At 39.5% G+C, this 17,269-nt stretch overlaps 2 protein-coding genes and 1 non-coding gene across 3 annotated transcripts; all 3 read left to right on the top strand.

The window, feature by feature from the left end:
- The first annotated feature begins 2,012 nt into the window (after positions 1-2,012).
- On the top strand, positions 2,013-6,924 carry LOC117260592 (F-box/LRR-repeat protein 12). Its single transcript, XM_033632580.2, has 3 exons — positions 2,013-2,316; positions 2,455-2,530; positions 4,512-6,924. Exons 1-3 carry the CDS (start codon positions 2,147-2,149, stop codon positions 5,541-5,543), a joined length of 1,278 nt encoding a protein of 425 aa, XP_033488471.2. The 5' UTR covers positions 2,013-2,146; the 3' UTR covers positions 5,544-6,924.
- Positions 6,925-9,477: 2,553 nt separating this feature from the next.
- aurkb (aurora kinase B) lies at positions 9,478-15,645 on the top strand. The gene is made up of 9 exons (XM_033632761.2): positions 9,478-9,603; positions 11,672-11,710; positions 11,903-11,984; positions 12,066-12,108; positions 12,227-12,415; positions 12,862-13,000; positions 14,300-14,448; positions 14,585-14,759; positions 15,056-15,645. Exons 1-9 carry the CDS (start codon positions 9,598-9,600, stop codon positions 15,227-15,229), a joined length of 996 nt encoding a protein of 331 aa, XP_033488652.2. The 5' UTR covers positions 9,478-9,597; the 3' UTR covers positions 15,230-15,645.
- Positions 15,646-16,206: 561 nt separating this feature from the next.
- Positions 16,207-16,288, top strand: trnal-aag (transfer RNA leucine (anticodon AAG)). The gene has a single exon. It is a non-coding gene; the product is annotated as a tRNA-Leu (tRNA).
- The last annotated feature ends 981 nt before the right edge of the window (positions 16,289-17,269 follow it).

The following is a 17,269-nucleotide window of genomic DNA, read 5'->3' as shown; positions in this document are numbered from 1 at the left end:
TACTCGCCTGCCCCATCCACTTCCATTCCTCCTCCATTGCTGGTCGCCATCTTGTCCGGTAGACCGCGCAGGCGCAGTGGACTGTTCACGTTCTTGTTCTTCTTCTTCGTTGGGTTTTAACGGCAGCTTGCATCCTTAATGTGACAGTACTGCCACCTCCTGGAGGTAGTTCACTCCTACAGTGTCCAGTCTGTGCTCATCAGTCCTGTTTACATAAGGAAACAAGTATCCTCTGCCTTCAGCCACTCATATATATTTCTTGCAGCTAAGAAGCACATGCTCAACAACAGTTTCTGGCAGGTGGGACAAGTCATTGTTTTGCAAGTCACAAGTCTTTGCACTCAAGTCTCAAGCTGAGTCACATATCAAGACTGAAAAGTCCCGAGTCCTAAACTTTGAGTTTAAAGTCCTAAACAAGTCATAAAGCACTTTTTTTTTTTTTTTTTTTTACCAAATATAATGTAAATTTAACAACAGAGTAATAATATAGTAAACTTCCAAAAATCATTCATGCTTTTTAAAAGGTAAACTTATTTATTAAAACAAGGTTTTTGAAAGTTGTTGCATTTTTTCAATATGCATGCTTTGCCTAATTTGTTTTCTGTTGACTACTACATAGTTTGTGTACATGAACAAAATTATCTTTGGTATCATTTTTTCACAAAGTAAATGTGGGGAATTCAGTGTTGACTTGTTGGGAATGAATAGCATTCATGTTAGTTGATTAAGGAAATGAATTGATTGGTGGCATACTTTTTAAATCACTGGACTTGTGGGAAGGTATCAAGTATTTTCAAGTTAAAAGGCTCAAGTCCAAGTGCAGTCACAAATTTTTGGTGTTAATGTCCAAGTCAAGTCAGAAGTCTTTTTGGAATTTCTCAGGTCAAGTCTAAAGTCATCAAAGTTGTGACTAGGCTGACTTTTGTCGATGTCATATGACTCAAGTCCATACCTCTGGTTTGGGGTACCTGGTGATCACAAAAAAACAGTTGGATGCCTTCCTAAAATATGAAGTGTGTTGTTTAGACTACTGTGTCCTATTCTTAACCGAATAGTGATTGTCTCCTCTTGCAACAGTTTACAACTACCCTTAATCCTGATGATTACTTGATGCACCTGGCATTATACTGTTCAGAGACTGAATCAGTACAGACTAGGACTTTGTTTAACTTGTATTACTTCCAGCCCTGAGAGTACAGACATTGTTGCTGATCTATTTACCTCACTCCCCTAGTCTAACCTTGATGTGATTACTAGTATATTAGTATAGTCTATTTCAGTGATCCATTCCACTCCTGTAAGATATCTGATAACATTTAACACTTTTATTTACACTTACACTAGACACTTAGCCTACACATTTCTGATACGCTTTCTCCACGTTAATCTCTGGGGAAAATATATGCAGCTGAAAAACAGAACACAGGCATTAAAAATATTTTTATTTCATTTTCATCATATTTTATTTTCATATTTTCATTTTTGGCCCTTTGATGTGTTTTTAATGACAATATTCAGATTTTTATCTACATGTCATTCTTTTGTCAGTGTCAGTTTTCTCCAACACAAAAACAGTGAGACAAGGTTAACACAGAAAAAAAAGACTGAAAAAAAGACCTTAATTGTAAAAAAAAAACAAGAACAAAATGATTACTATTAATAATAATTAATAATAATAATAATAATAATAATAATAATAATAATAATAAATTATCACAATAAAATAAAATAATTTGAATACATGAGTTTTATTTTTCATTTTTGTTTGTTTGTCTTGCCAAATTTGTTTGCGATGCCAAAAAATAAATATGTAATAATAATAATAATAATAATAATAATAATAATAAAACAGGACACGAAAACGTTTAATTCTCTTCAAGTGAATAATACCAGATCATCACCTTCATTGATGGCGGGCTGTTCACCTAATGACCGTTAGGGGGCAGTATCGCTTCATCAGACTGTTTTTAATAAGCTGTACCGCAGAGTTACCGTCATTAATTAGACAGGTGTCTATAGGAAGTGAGACTGCTGTTAACAGAGACTCGCAGTGTTGAACATAAAGAAGTATATTTGATTTAATCTGTAAACTGAGGCGCTCGGTGGGTCCTACAGTTTGTGGGCAGCTGTTTCCGGGGGGTCCCTGATGCAGGCGCAACCTGTGTGCGCCAGGAAATCAGTCCGTGTCCGAGGTTCAACTAGTTTTGTCCAGAAAATGGATGAATTTAAAGCCTGTAATCTGGACTACTTACCCGAAAACATCTTAATTGACATGTTGTCTTATCTGAGCGTACGGGAGCTCGTGAGAGCCGGAAGGTAAGGATAATGTAACTTTACCGACAGTGTTTTTACCAGTTCATCGTCCTGTGAAACAGAAGTCAGAGGCAGCTGTGTCTTTGTTGTGACTCATGTCACATGAGGAAGTTATGTGTTGTGTTGTGCGGTGATTTTCAGAGTGTGTAAGAGATGGAGACGCCTTGTTAAAGACCAAAGACTGTGGAGAACTGTCGACCTGACTGCATGGAAGGGGGTAAGGATGTTACTGGCGATGTGGCTTTAACATGTTTCTTTTGTTTTAGCTTGTCATGCAGTGTAATGTTTTCTTTACATGGGGAACAAGGCCACACCACATGTCCACAATAAAAGCATCTATACAATCTCATAAAATGACCATACAGTATGTATTATTGCTTATACATGAAACCATTTGTTCCAACAGCCATAACTGAGAGTCTTTGAAAACCAAAACCAAGCCAGAAAACTTGGTGTGATGAACACAGGGTTAAACTTTGACAGTCACATCAAACCAAAGACAAAGTGTGCATGATACCAGCCTATAAAGAAAACACAAGAGTGAGAGGATTAATGTCCAGGAATGTGTCCATGCCATTATTTATCAGGTCTTTAGGCCTTTGTTCATTCGTTCATTCAGAATGCTGCTGCTAAAATAATCAATCTTGCCCTTTTTCTCAGCTTTTGAGATAAAATCAGCAAACATGTGCACATGGAGAATCAATCTGGAGTTGACCATCCGTACACTAGAAACTTTCAGGGATTTCTGGAGCCATTTAAGCAAAAATAATCATAGTATGGACAATAAAAGAGTACTGAACACTTTACTCCATTACTATAGGCTCTACACTGGCTTCATGGATTAAAAGTTAAAGTGGAAATAGACAATTTTTTTGGTTTGATTTATCATTATGAGCACCTCAAGACGAGTGCCATCAAGTTCCAGTATATTCCAGAGCAGGCAGACATCTCTACGGTCAATATCTCCAACACACGATAACTCACACCAAAATATCTAGACTGATACATTTACATTTTGGGCTCGACGTGATTTTTTTTGCCAAGCAGGACATGCTCCTAGATCAACATCCCACATCATGTTCTGGACCAACATTGCAATCAACCAATCACAGCTCTCTGACATCATCAGTGTGTGGCTACAGTGCTTCTCTCAAAATTCATTTGTGCTTCTTCAGAGCTAAGCAAGTTTTCCAAATTTAAGTCAGTGCAACTGAACAAAGACCTCAGTAACATCGGAAAAAAAAGTATGTAAGCTACTGTAGGGTTAGTGAGTGTGTTAGCTTGCTAACTAGGTTGGCTATGCTAATGAGTAAACTTGCCAATAGGCTAGAATATTGTTCAGTGACAAAGAGATAGGATAAGAGCACTTTTCAGCTGAAAAATTCCCACAATTAACAAATGTTCCCTCCTTTTTTCCATGATGATCCTGGATAGATTTGGTTAGGTTTATCTGGGACCATCATCATCATCATCATCATCATCATCATCACGCTAATTCTGGATAATTTGTTTATGTGAACACCAACATGGCAGCGATGGTCCTGGATCAACATCAGCAATTCTGTTCAGGATCAACATGGCAATTATGTACCTGGATCAGACAAATTATTCAGGATAAAGATGATGATGATGATGATGATGATGATGATGGTCCTGGATCAACACGAGCACTGCAATCTTAGCTAACTTGCTAATATTCTAGTTTATCAGCAAATTTACTCATTAGCATAGCCAACCTAGTTAGCAAGCTAACTCACTAACAAGGTTTTTGTTCACTGTTACTGAGGATTTTGTTTAATTGCATTAGCAATAATTTAGAGAAGTAGCTTAGCTCTGAAGAAGCACAAAGAAATTTGGAGAGAAGCACACAGCATGTGGGATGTTGATCCAGGAGTGTGTCCTACTTGGCAAAATGACATCGTGCTACATTTTAAAGGTATAATAATTAATAAATATGTGGATAAATATGTATTTTTGATTTTAATATTTCATGTTGTATTTCCTGTAAAGCACTTTGAATGGCCTTTGTGTATGAAAGGTGCTCCACAATTAAACTTGTTCTGCCATGAGCCCCATAAGTCAGACTGAATGCTGTTTCATTTAAATATATGTCTGTACAATTATTGACAGAACCTGTCTCTCTCTTGCCTCTGATCCCCCACCCTCAACACATACATGGACTGTTCACTGTGTGTTAGGTGACCTCCCGCATCCTGTGGCTCCTGCTGCGTCAGTACCTGGGTTGCGGATTAAGGTGCCTTAGGTTGCGTGGTTTGCTGCTGTCTGCCCGAGGGGGCACCTTTCTGTCTGAGTCTTGGCTCAAAGCTTTGTCCACAAAGTGCCCTCGCCTGAGTAAGCTCTATCTCCTGCACGCAGACCTGAGATGCCTGCCCAGCTGCCAGCTCCTGCCTCCGTCTTTGCAGGTGCTGGAGCTGCGTGGCTGCGAGCTGCCTCTACTTTTTTTCAAACAGACTCCTACTTCACCTGCAGAAGCCACGTCCAGTGATAGTGCTCAACAGCAAGGAAAGGATCGGAAAGGAAAAGGGCATGGCTCTCCATCAGGGATTGGTATTGAGAGGTTAGTCCTTCACAATGTGCCCTCTTTCACGGACGACCACCTGCAGAGTCTGGCATCATGGGAGAAGCTCAGTCGATTAGAGCTGCGAGACACCTTTCGTGTTTCGGCTAATGGGCTCAGGAACTGTTCTGCCAAGGATGGTGCCTGTGGTGTGGAGGGGCTTTCAAGGCTCAAGTTTCTGGAATTAGGCATCACTGGGCGGCAGGGCTACCAGTTACAGATGGCCTCTCTCGGGCTGGGGACAGGATGGCTCGGACTGGAGGAACTGAGTCTCGGGGGTAAGGAGGTGGGACCAGGCTTGCTTTGTGCCAGCCGTCTGAAGGACCTGAAGTCACTGTGCCTGTGGGCCTGCACGCTCAGCGAGATGCAGATAGTGCGGAGCTGCAGGATGCTCCGCGGGCTCCGCCGCATGGAGTTTTTGGAGGTGATCTTCCAGCCTCGGCAGTGTCCACCAGCACAGGAGGGGGAGGGTGACGGTGGTGGAGAAGAGCAGGACAATGAGGAAGCTGCAGGGGGAGATAACAGCAATGATGAGAACAAGGAGATAGACACGAAAGATCCCATTCCAAGTTTGCGTCGCTCGCTGGCTGTCCTGCTGCCGTCTTGCACACTAGTGTTCACCAACTGCTCTGTTCAGATCAGTGCAGATTAACTGAGGTCTCTGATACTACTGTATGCAAGTGGCCAACATAGATACTATTTTCTCTCTCACCAGCTTATGCCATTTTAGGTAGTGTTATGGATGTAATGAATGACTTAAGTTCTAATTATTGTGTCATTTACATACTTAGGCTCAGCCCACATGAGCTTACAAGATACCACAATCACATATTTAGACCTTTATGTCAACAAAGTTTTAAAATCATTGACAAAACATCTACTGTGTGACACGGGAGAAATCAAAGTCACCTCTAAATACTACAGATTGCCTTCTTTTCCAGGCTTTTAAGACTGTTTCCTTAAAATATTTTTTAATATGCCAGTCTCAACAGACAGAGGAGGAAAACCAGTTTTAAACTGTGCAATTACAGACCTCTAGCTTTGAAATAAACAAACAGTTGCATATAAATCAGGGCCATACTTTTGTTTAATAGACATGTATGTCCTTAAAGGAGCAGTGTGTAGGATTCACGAGATTTAGTAGCATCTTTCAGTGAGGTTTTCAGATTGTAACCAGCTGAAACTTCTCCCGTGTGCCAAGCATGAACTCCCGGTTAGAGTTCCTGCAGTGCTCATTGCTCAGGAGGCTTTTACCGGAAGCCAAATTATCCACAAAGGTCTTCTCCTCTCCAAATCAAATGGACCAGGTGATTAAAACCAGGGGGGCTACTTACTACGGTGGCCAATGCAAAAACGCAAATGGCCTGATCTAGAGCCAGTGTTTGGTTTGCCTATTCTGGGGCTACTGTAGAAACACTGTGCTGCAGCTGGCAAACTTTATAGAAGAGGACCCATTCCTCACGTAGATATAAACCAGTAATTCTAAGAATCTTGCCGATATAGCCCCCTAAATTCTACACACTGGACCTCTAATTTTGGTTTTGACAGGATATTTTTAAACCATTTTCCTTTAAACTTGAATAAAAACATACTTTTAATGGTGCTTTATACGGTATATGTTAGAGACAGAGACAGACAGAAATATCCGTTGAATAATCCAACAAACTAAAGATATGTGACAAATTAAGGTACTATGTTACATTGATTTAAAAAAAAACAAAAACATATGTAGCCACAGAGCAGTCTTGCTCTTTGATTTTTAAAACTCCTTCAAAGATCCAGACATATTAATGTTAGAGCTGCTACATTACAGACGGTCTCTCTGATGGTAGCCAAATTTATATCACCTCAAGGTGTATGTTGTCATATTGTCAAACCCTACTACTTTAATCAGTGTCGTCAGTGTAAACCAGTGAGCAGTCTCACTTTGTAATTCATTGCTCACATGCAGACAGGAAAAGTTTTTAAACTCTGTCACAATAAAAGTGAACAAAACATTGATTCGTCGCTGTAAAGACATCAGCAGGTGTCGGTTAAACGGCAGAAAACTGTGTGCTGCTGGCAGTGATCCACCTGTTTCCTGTTCCTTCACTCCTTATCAACAACGTATACATTCAGAAAATATATCTGACAAGCACATGTTTGGTTTTTGTTTTGGTGTTACAGAAGAACAGCACAACATATTTAAATGAATCCTTATCAAGTCCCAATTGTCCTCTACTTCCCCCTTTTTTTACTGTTTGACTTTTAGAAATTATGAAATAAAAAATGATAATTGTAAATGTCTGTTTATTGCATTAACTAGGAAAAACATGGAAGATGTGTGTGTCACTCACATGAATTATGTTGCATTTAAACCAACCACTATAATTTTAACCTTCTGTAGAATTCTAAATGAGAAATTGTTTTGAATAAACATATTTTGAACAAATCTTTTAGTGTCGCTTGTCTTTATGTGTTAGTTAATTGCACCATTCTCTAAAAGATAGACTGACTTTTCTTGAAATCCAGCAAGCCTGCACATTGCAACATATCTCATTTAAATATATATTAACAATGTTAAGCAGTCATGAATCTTCATTTTAGTTTATTTTGTTCATACATCTATGATCTGCAACAAAAGGACACAGTCAGCACTGAAACAAGTTGATTTATCAAGTTGATTGGCAGAAAATTTGGACAGTGAGTTAACTGTTTCTGTTATATTTTAAGGAAAGACGCTTGGTCTGGTTCCAGCCTCTCTAAGGTGAGGACTTTTTTGCTTTTCTTTATTTTATGTAACTGTTAATAAAATATCTTTGTATTCTGCACAGTCTCTTTGGAAAACAGAGAAATGATGTGCATTTTTCAGTATTTTTGACTTTTCAATCAAAAGACAATTAATGGAAAAACTGTGAACATAACCAGAGATAATACATAGCTGATCATTATTAGTTGCAGCTCTAGATGTTGTCACTAAGGGGCTGTTTGTTATTTATGAGGAGGGAGGAGGTGGTGAAAAAAGGGGAGGCATGTAAAATATTTTTTTAAACACTGGGGAGGAACTAATATTTTTATTTTGGTCTAGGGGAGGGGTATACAAATTTAAATGGCTGTATTTTGTATTTATTTCACCGCTGATGCTTAAAGGCCCAGACGCACCAAACCAACATCAGAGAACTAGCTGCAAAGAGAGCCCCCTGCTGCGTTGCCTCACGTCACTGTGTCCTGGCCAAAAAGTTGCATGTGAACACAGTAAAGTGACGGCCAACAAGCATGTATGTTCTGCGCCTGCGTGACAGGACATACCCCTCCATAGCAGAAGATGGCGGTCGCCTGTAATCGTGATTCAAAAAGGGAAACCACAAGACACTAGTTAGCTAGTTCGCACATTAACAACACAATCCAATGTTGAAAGAACAGAGAATATTTATAATATACATATACAATAACACAAACCATCAGGAAACGTTTCTGCTAAAGAGTTTCTGACTAAATAAAAACAGTCTTACCTCATATAAGAAGTTTGTTTCGACCTAACTTCCTCTTGACTTAAGCTCTTTGTTTACATTCCTCACTTCCGTGTCTCTTCTCGTGCGCTGACCTGCCAGAGTGATTTCATTCACCGACGGGCTCCACTGTCGCCGACACCAATTCAACATGCTGTGTTGGCAGAAAAAAAAGTTGATTAGCACTGCGGAGGGCCAGTGGTGCCAGATACACCATACTGACAAGGGCGGCACATGCTCACCAACAGCCCAACTTTGACCGACGGCTGACAGCCTGCTTAAAGAAAACATGCCTTCCAAAAAAGCGGAAGGCATATTTTCACCAAAATTACACCATTCATCACAGCCAGAAACTGTAAAAGCAGAAATTATCATTGGAATTTAAATTTCTGAGGATCTTTGAACACATTATATGGGATGAATACTTCATCAGAGAAGAAACAAAAACAAATCTGAGCTTAAAATCTGAGACATTTCATTAAAATCACTTTATTCCACGTCCTATTTAAAATTTTGCCATAAATAAACCATTTGCACGAACTGACCAGCAGGCATGACAAAAGTGAAAGTCTGAAACTTCTTCCAACACCTGGATTTTGTCTTCAACTTTTAACCCTCAAATACCAATGGGTAAGTTTTAAAATTCTAACAATAGGTGGTGGTGGATGGAGACATGCATTTTCTGCCACTCACTCAGAGAGGTTCAAGGAAATATTTCTGTAGCTTCAGGCAGAGAAAATTATAAGCAAAATCACAATCTAGCCAGCTCTCTTGTCTGATGATTAAGTGCAGTCCCTAATAAAAGACAGCATGACAGCAACCAGAGGCACTGGGTCAGGATGGTTGGGGAAGGTGCTCGTATTCTTATTTGGTTCAAAAGCCTTAAAGATAGTTGATGGCATCGCGGGCATAAACATTTATTCAAGGGACATGTATAGCAATGGAGATTCTGCTTAACAAAGAAAACAACAGTAATGCACAGAGAACACAGCAGACAAGGAAATAAGGGGCGGGCTGACGTCTGACTGACGTCGGTGTACACCAATCACACGCTTCCTCTTGAAACCGGTCTGGCCAATAGGAGCTTTCTCTGTGTAGTACACCGACCAATCAGATTCGCGCAGGATAGCTTTTTGAAACGTTGGCGGCCGAGGAAGTTTAAAATAGTAACACTGGTCTTTCTTCGCTTCAACGTTCATACCTCAAATCTTCACAACGATGCAGGTAAAATATGTTTTGGTATTGTTTTGTAGACAAATAAGAGCGAGCAACAGTTGAGTACATTAAACGATTCATATGCACCTAAGTTATATTGTTCAAGTAGAAGACAGACTGGAGCTAACTTGCTAACGTTAGCGTTGGGTTTGCTAAGTTAACGTTACCTTGCTAACCTAACTTAGCATGACGCCCGTTATCTTGTGTTAAAAAGTTAATAAGTGCGTACACGGCAAATTATTTACATTAGCAGGAGTTATTTAAACTAAATTAAACCGTGGAGCAGTAGGTAGTACCTCCATTAAAAACATGAGGCAGGGTGCTAACGGTAGCCGACCCAAACAGTGGCCTAATTTAGTGAACACTAATAATTTGTAAACGCAGTAAAATTAATATTATGAGCTAAACTTACTAACTGAACCAACAGAAGCATTTACTGCTTATTTAGAAAAGTCTGTAACTGGAAAAAAAAATGACAATCCATTGTCGTTATAGCTTTGTTTATTTAAATAACAAATGGTCCTTTGTTACCTTATGACAAGGTAGTTAAACAATCACAACGACACGCATTTTTAAGGTTACAGACCACCCCATGTGTTACATTAATACCATAAATAGCAGAGCTTTTCACAATATGTAGATGAAAATGTACACTGCACCAAAAGGAGCACTTGTACAGTTAAATTCAATCCAGTACAACAGTAAAGATGATACACATTTTTTGGGAGGACTCTAGGAGGTGTTGATTTTTTTGTAGTCTTTTCAAAAGCTGTAAGTTAGTTTTTGATATTGTTGCAAATTGTATTCTTCTGAAAGGTATTTACTGTTTTGTCCAAGGTGTGCACAATGACAGAAAACAAATGAGATGCCACAAAGACACCCAACATGGGTTCTCAGATAAATGTCAACTGTTATTACAAGCACCTACAAGCACATTCAGGTGAAAGTACAAAGGAAAACCAGTTGAGCCCTCACACAGCTGACTTAACTTTGAGTCATCATTCTGGTTTAATAAAGGTGATAAAGAATGAGGAACAAAACAGTTAAGGCACTGTGTTGTTAGTTGGAGAAAACTCAGGGCGTCTACAGGTCCTTAAAGGGATAGTGCACCCAAAAATGAAAATTCAGCAATTATCTACTCACCCATATGCCGAGGGAGGTTCAGGTGAAGTTTTAGAGTCTTCACATCCCTTGCGGAGATCCAAGGGGAGAGGAGGTAGCAGCACAACTCCACCTACTGCAGGCTGACGGCGCCCCAGATTAAAACGTCAAAAAAACCCCACATAATTAAAACCACAAAATATCTCCATACTGCTTGTCCGTAGTGATCCAAGTGTCCTGAAGCCCCAACATAAAAAGTTGTTTGGAAAAACGTCATTTGAACTCTGTTTTTAGCCTCATTGTAGCCTGTAGCTCTGACTGCTTCTCTGGGCAGAGAGACCAGCGAAAGCACGTGAACACACATGAAGGCGGTGCCCATGTCTCACGGTCTTGCACAAGCACACACACGTGAGGAGGTATGGAGATATTTTGTGGTTTCAATTATGTGTTTTTAGGACGTTTTAATCTGGGGCGCCGTCAGCCTGCGTTAGGTGGAGTTGTGTTGCTACCCGCTCTCCCCTGGGATCTCCGCAAGGGTTGTGAGTAGGATGTTGTCTAAAAATCTGTATTGACCGAGCAAACAGTCATACAAGATAAAAAAACACGACGACTGGTCAGCTTAGGGTAAAAGTCCATAGTACAGGCAGGCGGTCTAAAAATGCATCCGAGGTACTCTGACTGTAGTTCAAAATCTTTTATTGATACATGGATAAACCAGCGCATTTTGACGACAGAGTCCTCATCAGGGTCTTGATGTCTGATGGACTTTTACACTGAGTGAGCTGGCCAGTTGTTTTTATCTAAAGGTGATAGAGAAATTGAACAAAGCAGCTGCACCTAAAAAGGGATTCATTAGTGAAATCTTAATGAAATAACAAGCACAACTTGAGACTAAAAATAAGTGTGGCTAGCTAGAGAAGACATATAAGCTCAAATGTATTGTAAATTAATGTTAACTGTATTTATTTCTCTACAGAATAAGGAAAATTATGAGCCCAGAGGCTTCCAGCGACCGGTAAGATGAAATATTTGTAAAAAGATGTGTTCAAATACCATTTGATTGCCAGTAGTTGTACTAACACTGACAAACTGACCTATCAGAATGCCATTCTTGGCAAATATTGGTATGAAAATACTGGAAACTATTACTGATTTAAACAACACATCATAGCGTTTCTGATTCTGTGTGTTTGCTTCTGAATATCAGTTCACAACTCCTACCATGGTGGCCGGCCCACAGCGTATTCAGGTGAAGCCACGAGCAGATATGGACAAAAACACCATCACAGGTAACATCACCCTCCTCACATACACACAACAGACAGATACATCAGGGAGTGTGCCAGTTTTGATTTTGTTTTCTTTTTCAGGCCCTGGGAGAGAGTGTGTTAGCTCATCCAGTGCAGCCTCAAAGTGAGTATATTCACTACTACTTCTCAAGTTGTGTAGTGGTTGCCAGGTTTGTTTTTTGTATTTTTTTCATACATCTAATGATTAACATGAGAATATCCATCTTTGTACTTCCCATCAGGAAAGTCTCCATCGATGACTTTGACATCGGTCGACCACTGGGGAAGGGCAAATTCGGTAATGTCTACCTTGCGAGAGTGAAGAAGCTGCAAGCCATTGTGGCGCTGAAGGTGCTGTTCAAGTCACAGATGGAGAAGGAGGGTGTGGAGCATCAACTCAGGAGGGAGATTGAGATTCAAGCACATCTCAAGTTAGTATCCTGAAAAACATTTTCATAATCTTAACAATATATTGGCCTCCCTCACACCAACCAGGGAGTAAGGACTACTTGACAGGCTTAACTAGAAATGCCCTGCAGTATAACTTCATATCCGGCTGTTTGCTACCATCTACTGACGATTACAGGAACATTCATCAAATTCATCATCACAAGAACTATTTGTAGGTTTGACATTGTTTGAGCTCAATGAAAACAGTGGTTAATTTTCTCTGTAGGCTAACCCAGTAGTGCATTGTCCTCAAACATTTTTTGTCTTCTTGCATTTTGTTTCACATCAGGTAGAAAGCACATTCATTCACATTATATTGACATAAGCCCAAATAGAAATTTTGATCTCGTGCGTTTAAATATTTTGCCCCACTTTGTTTTGGCAACAGTTTAAAGCCTGTCTCAAATATAATCTGTTTTCTCCTCAGGCACCCCAACATCTTGCGCTTCTACAATTATTTCCATGACCGAAAGAGAGTGTTCTTGGTGCTGGAGTACGCCCCACGTGGTGAAATGTACAAGGAGCTACAGAGATGTGGAAGATTCGATGACCAGCGCACTGCCACAGTAAGAATTATTACGGCTTTTAAAGGGCAGATCTTTTCATTTGTGCTGGTAGTGTTTTAGTCAGTGAACCTAGTCGGTAATTTGTTGGAGAGTAATTCCTATCGTACACTAGAAGACTTTAAAAAGAGTAAAGTATGACACTATCTCACATTTTCAGTCACTCACTAAAGGTTTTATAAATACTGGGGATCTTGCAGGGTCACTGTTTCTTATACAACTAGATTCCTTTTGAGAATATTTCCCATCCTGCTCTGAGTGGAAAATGTTGCACCAATCTCTTGGAAAAAAATCTCTTGGAAAAAAATACAACGTTAATAATTCCTTACGTGTCCGCACAAACACATAATTATAGGAACACAAGATGAAAGGTTTCATATGCAGACATTGGTACTGTCAATTTGGCATCAATATAATCTCTAAAGATTAACAGTATTTGTGGACAAACTTTAATTTTGATGCCTCAATTTGCTACCAGCCTCCGTGGGTTAGCTGTGCGGTTTAAGTGGGAGGAAACTGTTCAAAAGAAAATGAAGATTTCTTACAACAACAGATAGCCAGTATCTCACTGTCACTATCCTCATTCATATTTTAAGGAGCTACAAATTATATTCAGCCACAAAATGAGCCTGAAAAAGCTGAACATCAGAACGCAAGTACAGAGTTGTTGCATAGAGATGATACACCATCTCATCTAGGTGCAGTGGTGTGAACCGGCAGGTTTTTAGAACATTATAGGACGGCACATTGCCTGTTTCAACTCATCTTGTCGCAGATCTTTGGTCTGAGCTGGGCACAGTGAACTAAACACTGACTGTTGTTCACGTCAGCCGCTTCTCAGCTGAAACTTGTTCATGTTCTTGCGCCTCTCCGGAGTCCCCTCTATGTTCATTGCCTACCCAGTTTGCTGCTTCCTGTTTGATGCTGGAGAGAGCGCAACTATTGGTTGTTGACAATGTGCATGTCATTGAACTTCACCATTTGCATGAGCAAAAACTAAAAAATTAGGATGATATTACACAATTTACTGGCCCATCAAGACAAGAACAAGACTGGCTTAAGACAGCATAGACATAGTTTTTTGAACACCTGACACCAAATAATCGAGATCACAGGCGCGTGCGCCACCACTCTAGCAAAACCCATGATATTATTTCAACATTGGAAATTTGTCTGGGACAGTAAATTCATTTGAAAAGTCTTTTGGTGTAGGGGTGACATAATTTGCAAATAATGGGCAGTTTGATTTGATTACATCTCTGATCTTGTTGTGATCCAATGCCAACCTCTTTACATTTCCAGTATATGGAGGAGATATCTGATGCACTGATGTATTGCCACGAGAAGAAAGTGATTCATCGTGACATCAAGCCAGAGAACCTGCTTCTTGGCTATCGTGGAGAGCTGAAAATTGCAGATTTTGGTTGGTCCGTCCATGCACCTTCTCTGAGGTGAGGAACCACAGTGCCATTAATGTTCCATAAAGTCAGCACACCACTGTGTTCTGTCAGAAACTGCCCGATACCGCAGTATCACATCACGTGAATCTGCGTTTCCCTGCTCACCTCTTTATTTAACCCCAACCAGACGTCGTACAATGTGCGGGACACTGGACTACCTCCCTCCAGAGATGATTGAGGGCCACACCCACAGTGAAAAGGTGGATCTGTGGTGCATCGGGGTCCTCTGCTATGAGTGCTTAGTCGGCAACCCGCCATTTGAAACTGCCACCCATTCAGAGACATACAAAAGAATTATGAAGGTTAGTGTTGGCTGTCTAATACACTCAGTTTTTACAAATGTGTGTATGTTATGTAAACGTTTCCAGAGGAAACCATCTGGCAGAACCCATTTTCACTCTGCATTTTGGGTTGCTGGAAATGTTTGTTTAAATTCAGTGTTTTAATTTGTGAATGCTGTGGCATACCAAACCATGAGTTGACTGTTTTGTTTTGCACATGGGCAGTAATTGTTAAAAAATCCCTGATCAATCAACAGTTATTAAAACATGTAAAGAAAAACTTCTTCAGGGTTATAAAACTATCTTACTGTTTGCAGGTGGATTTGAAGTTCCCCAAAAACATCTCAGATGGTGCAAAGGACCTCATCTCTAAGCTGCTCCGCCACAACCCCATCGATCGCCTCTCACTACAGAGTGTCATCGACCACCCATGGGTGCGCGCCAACTCTCGACGAGTCCTACCCCCCATCTGCTCCGCCAAGAAGTCCTGAGCCCTCCTGGCCTCCCGTTTGGTTTTATCTGTCCTTCACAAGAGACTCTGGGCCAGCATGTTTCGGTTCCACTGCCACGGGCTTCAAACTGCCATTATACTGGCACATTTTATGATGGGTATGACTGCATACCCACTTTTTATATTGTACAGTGTGATGTCATTATCTATGTCTAGTATGTTGCTTAGGGATGTTTTGTTTTTACTGTCATTTCTCCTCTCTGAAACTTTTTAAAGTGGACACAGCTGTATTTTGAATCTCTGTATCTGACGGTGTTGACACCAAAGTACTACTGTTAGACTCATTAAAGATGACTATATTTGCAAATAGTTTAAGATGATGTGTTTGAGGTGGAAAGCATGTTTTTATTTTCCCTCAACCTATACTTTAAATTTCTAATAAATATTATAAAAGGATTTGTGGACATCTTATGAATGGTTGATTGATGTGAAGGTTATGACCAATGAGAAAACTTCAACTTTGCATCATACTATTAAGATATAACTCTGGAAGGTGTTTTCAAATACACTCAGGTATCAGTTTTATAAGGTACCTTACACCTAGCTAGAGTTAAACCACTGCAGTCTTATATAATTACACCCCCTGCAATAAGTCGGACCCTTTTCTGGGGGTTATATATCTGCTGGTGTGTCGATTCAACTGTTTTGTGGCCTTTTTAAAATTGTATCCACCCTTTTTACATTAATGAGTGCAGACTAAATATGAAGTTTGAAATAAGCTGACTATTACCCTCTTGAAGGTAGGATTTATTGTAGTGCTGTATACCAACAAAAGTTGCCTGAAGGCGGGACTGGCAACAACAAAATGGAAGTGGGTGTGTATTCTAAAGTAAGACACAGTTAATAAAAATATTAATCTCCAGGAAATTACCTCTTGTGATCAATTTAATACTAACAGAATGGCAGTGGTAGTACAGGTCACCTTTATAAGACCACGTGACCATCAATGATACATACGGTAGCGTGGCCGAGCGGTCTAAGGCGCTGGATTAAGGCTCCAGTCTCTTCGGGGGCGTGGGTTCGAATCCCACCGCTGCCATTACTTTTGTCTTCACATGCTCTAGTTAATACTGTGTATCTGCATTAATAGCTTGTGCTGCCAGTGAAATTCAGGTTATACGATAGGAGACTGTCGATATATCACGCTCATGTTCCATCACTGATACCACACGGCCGTTAGACACGTGGTACGTTAGGAGCCATTGAAATGATAGCAACTTTAATTTGCGGTGTTTGATACGGGACAGAACCGTCAACTCAGTGGATTGGATGTTTCAAATGTCTGGACCGAGGCAAGTTTTATGTAACTACTTAAATTAATAGAAAACAGATAACACCGAACAACTTGACACCATGTCAAAGATGTGTGGAAGTTTCTTGCTGCATTCAAACCACTAGAGGTCACTAATTAAACATAATGATATAGTAACCCCATTTAATATCTGAGGAGAACGAAAACTAACCCAAGAATCAATAAACAGAGGAATAAATAAACACTGAAAAAATAAACTCTAAAATAAAGGAAGAAAGAAAGAAGTGCATAAATAAATAAGTCCATGAAAGGTAAACGCTGAAATAAATACAGAAATAAATAAATGCATACATATATAGATAAAACTTGAACGTTAAACAGTACATAAATAAATACATATCTTAATTATAATTATTTTTTTATATTCTATTTATGTGTGCCCTACCCTTAGACTGAGGTTAGGACCTCCTACCTCATATGCATACACACACAGAACTATAAAGGTGAATAGGTGAATGCAGAAATAGATTGCAAGTATTCATTAACTGATGTATTTATGTATTTCTTTTTTCATTTTTATTTATTTATTTTATTATTCATTATTTCATCAGTTATCTTAGCATGTGTGTATTTATATTTTAATTTTAGCAGTTATTTATGTTTTTTTTCTTTATTTTGATATTTCATTCTTTATTTCTGTATTTATTTATACATTTTTTTCAAGAGTTATCATTTTATTATACTTCAGACATTTTCTGTCTTCCATAA

This window comes from Epinephelus lanceolatus, chromosome 7, assembly GCF_041903045.1.
Source record: "Epinephelus lanceolatus isolate andai-2023 chromosome 7, ASM4190304v1, whole genome shotgun sequence".
Classification (NCBI taxonomy): domain Eukaryota; kingdom Metazoa; phylum Chordata; class Actinopteri; order Perciformes; family Serranidae; genus Epinephelus; species Epinephelus lanceolatus.
This window is presented reverse-complemented; position numbering and strand designations above follow the sequence as displayed.

Bases quoted from the DNA above. Each gene is read 5' to 3' on its own strand.
- LOC117260592 (XM_033632580.2), top strand. From the start codon at position 2,147: ATGCAGGCGCAACCTGTGTGCGCCAGGAAATCAGTCCGTGTCCGAGGT. The intron at 2,317-2,454 runs GTAAGGATAATG...GGTGATTTTCAG, and splicing joins GAGCTCGTGAGAGCCGGAAG to AGTGTGTAAGAGATGGAGAC. The intron at 2,531-4,511 runs GTAAGGATGTTA...ACTGTGTGTTAG, and splicing joins ACCTGACTGCATGGAAGGGG to GTGACCTCCCGCATCCTGTG.
- aurkb (XM_033632761.2), top strand. The intron at 12,416-12,861 runs GTTAGTATCCTG...TTTTCTCCTCAG, and splicing joins GAGATTCAAGCACATCTCAA to GCACCCCAACATCTTGCGCT. The intron at 14,760-15,055 runs GTTAGTGTTGGC...TACTGTTTGCAG, and splicing joins CATACAAAAGAATTATGAAG to GTGGATTTGAAGTTCCCCAA.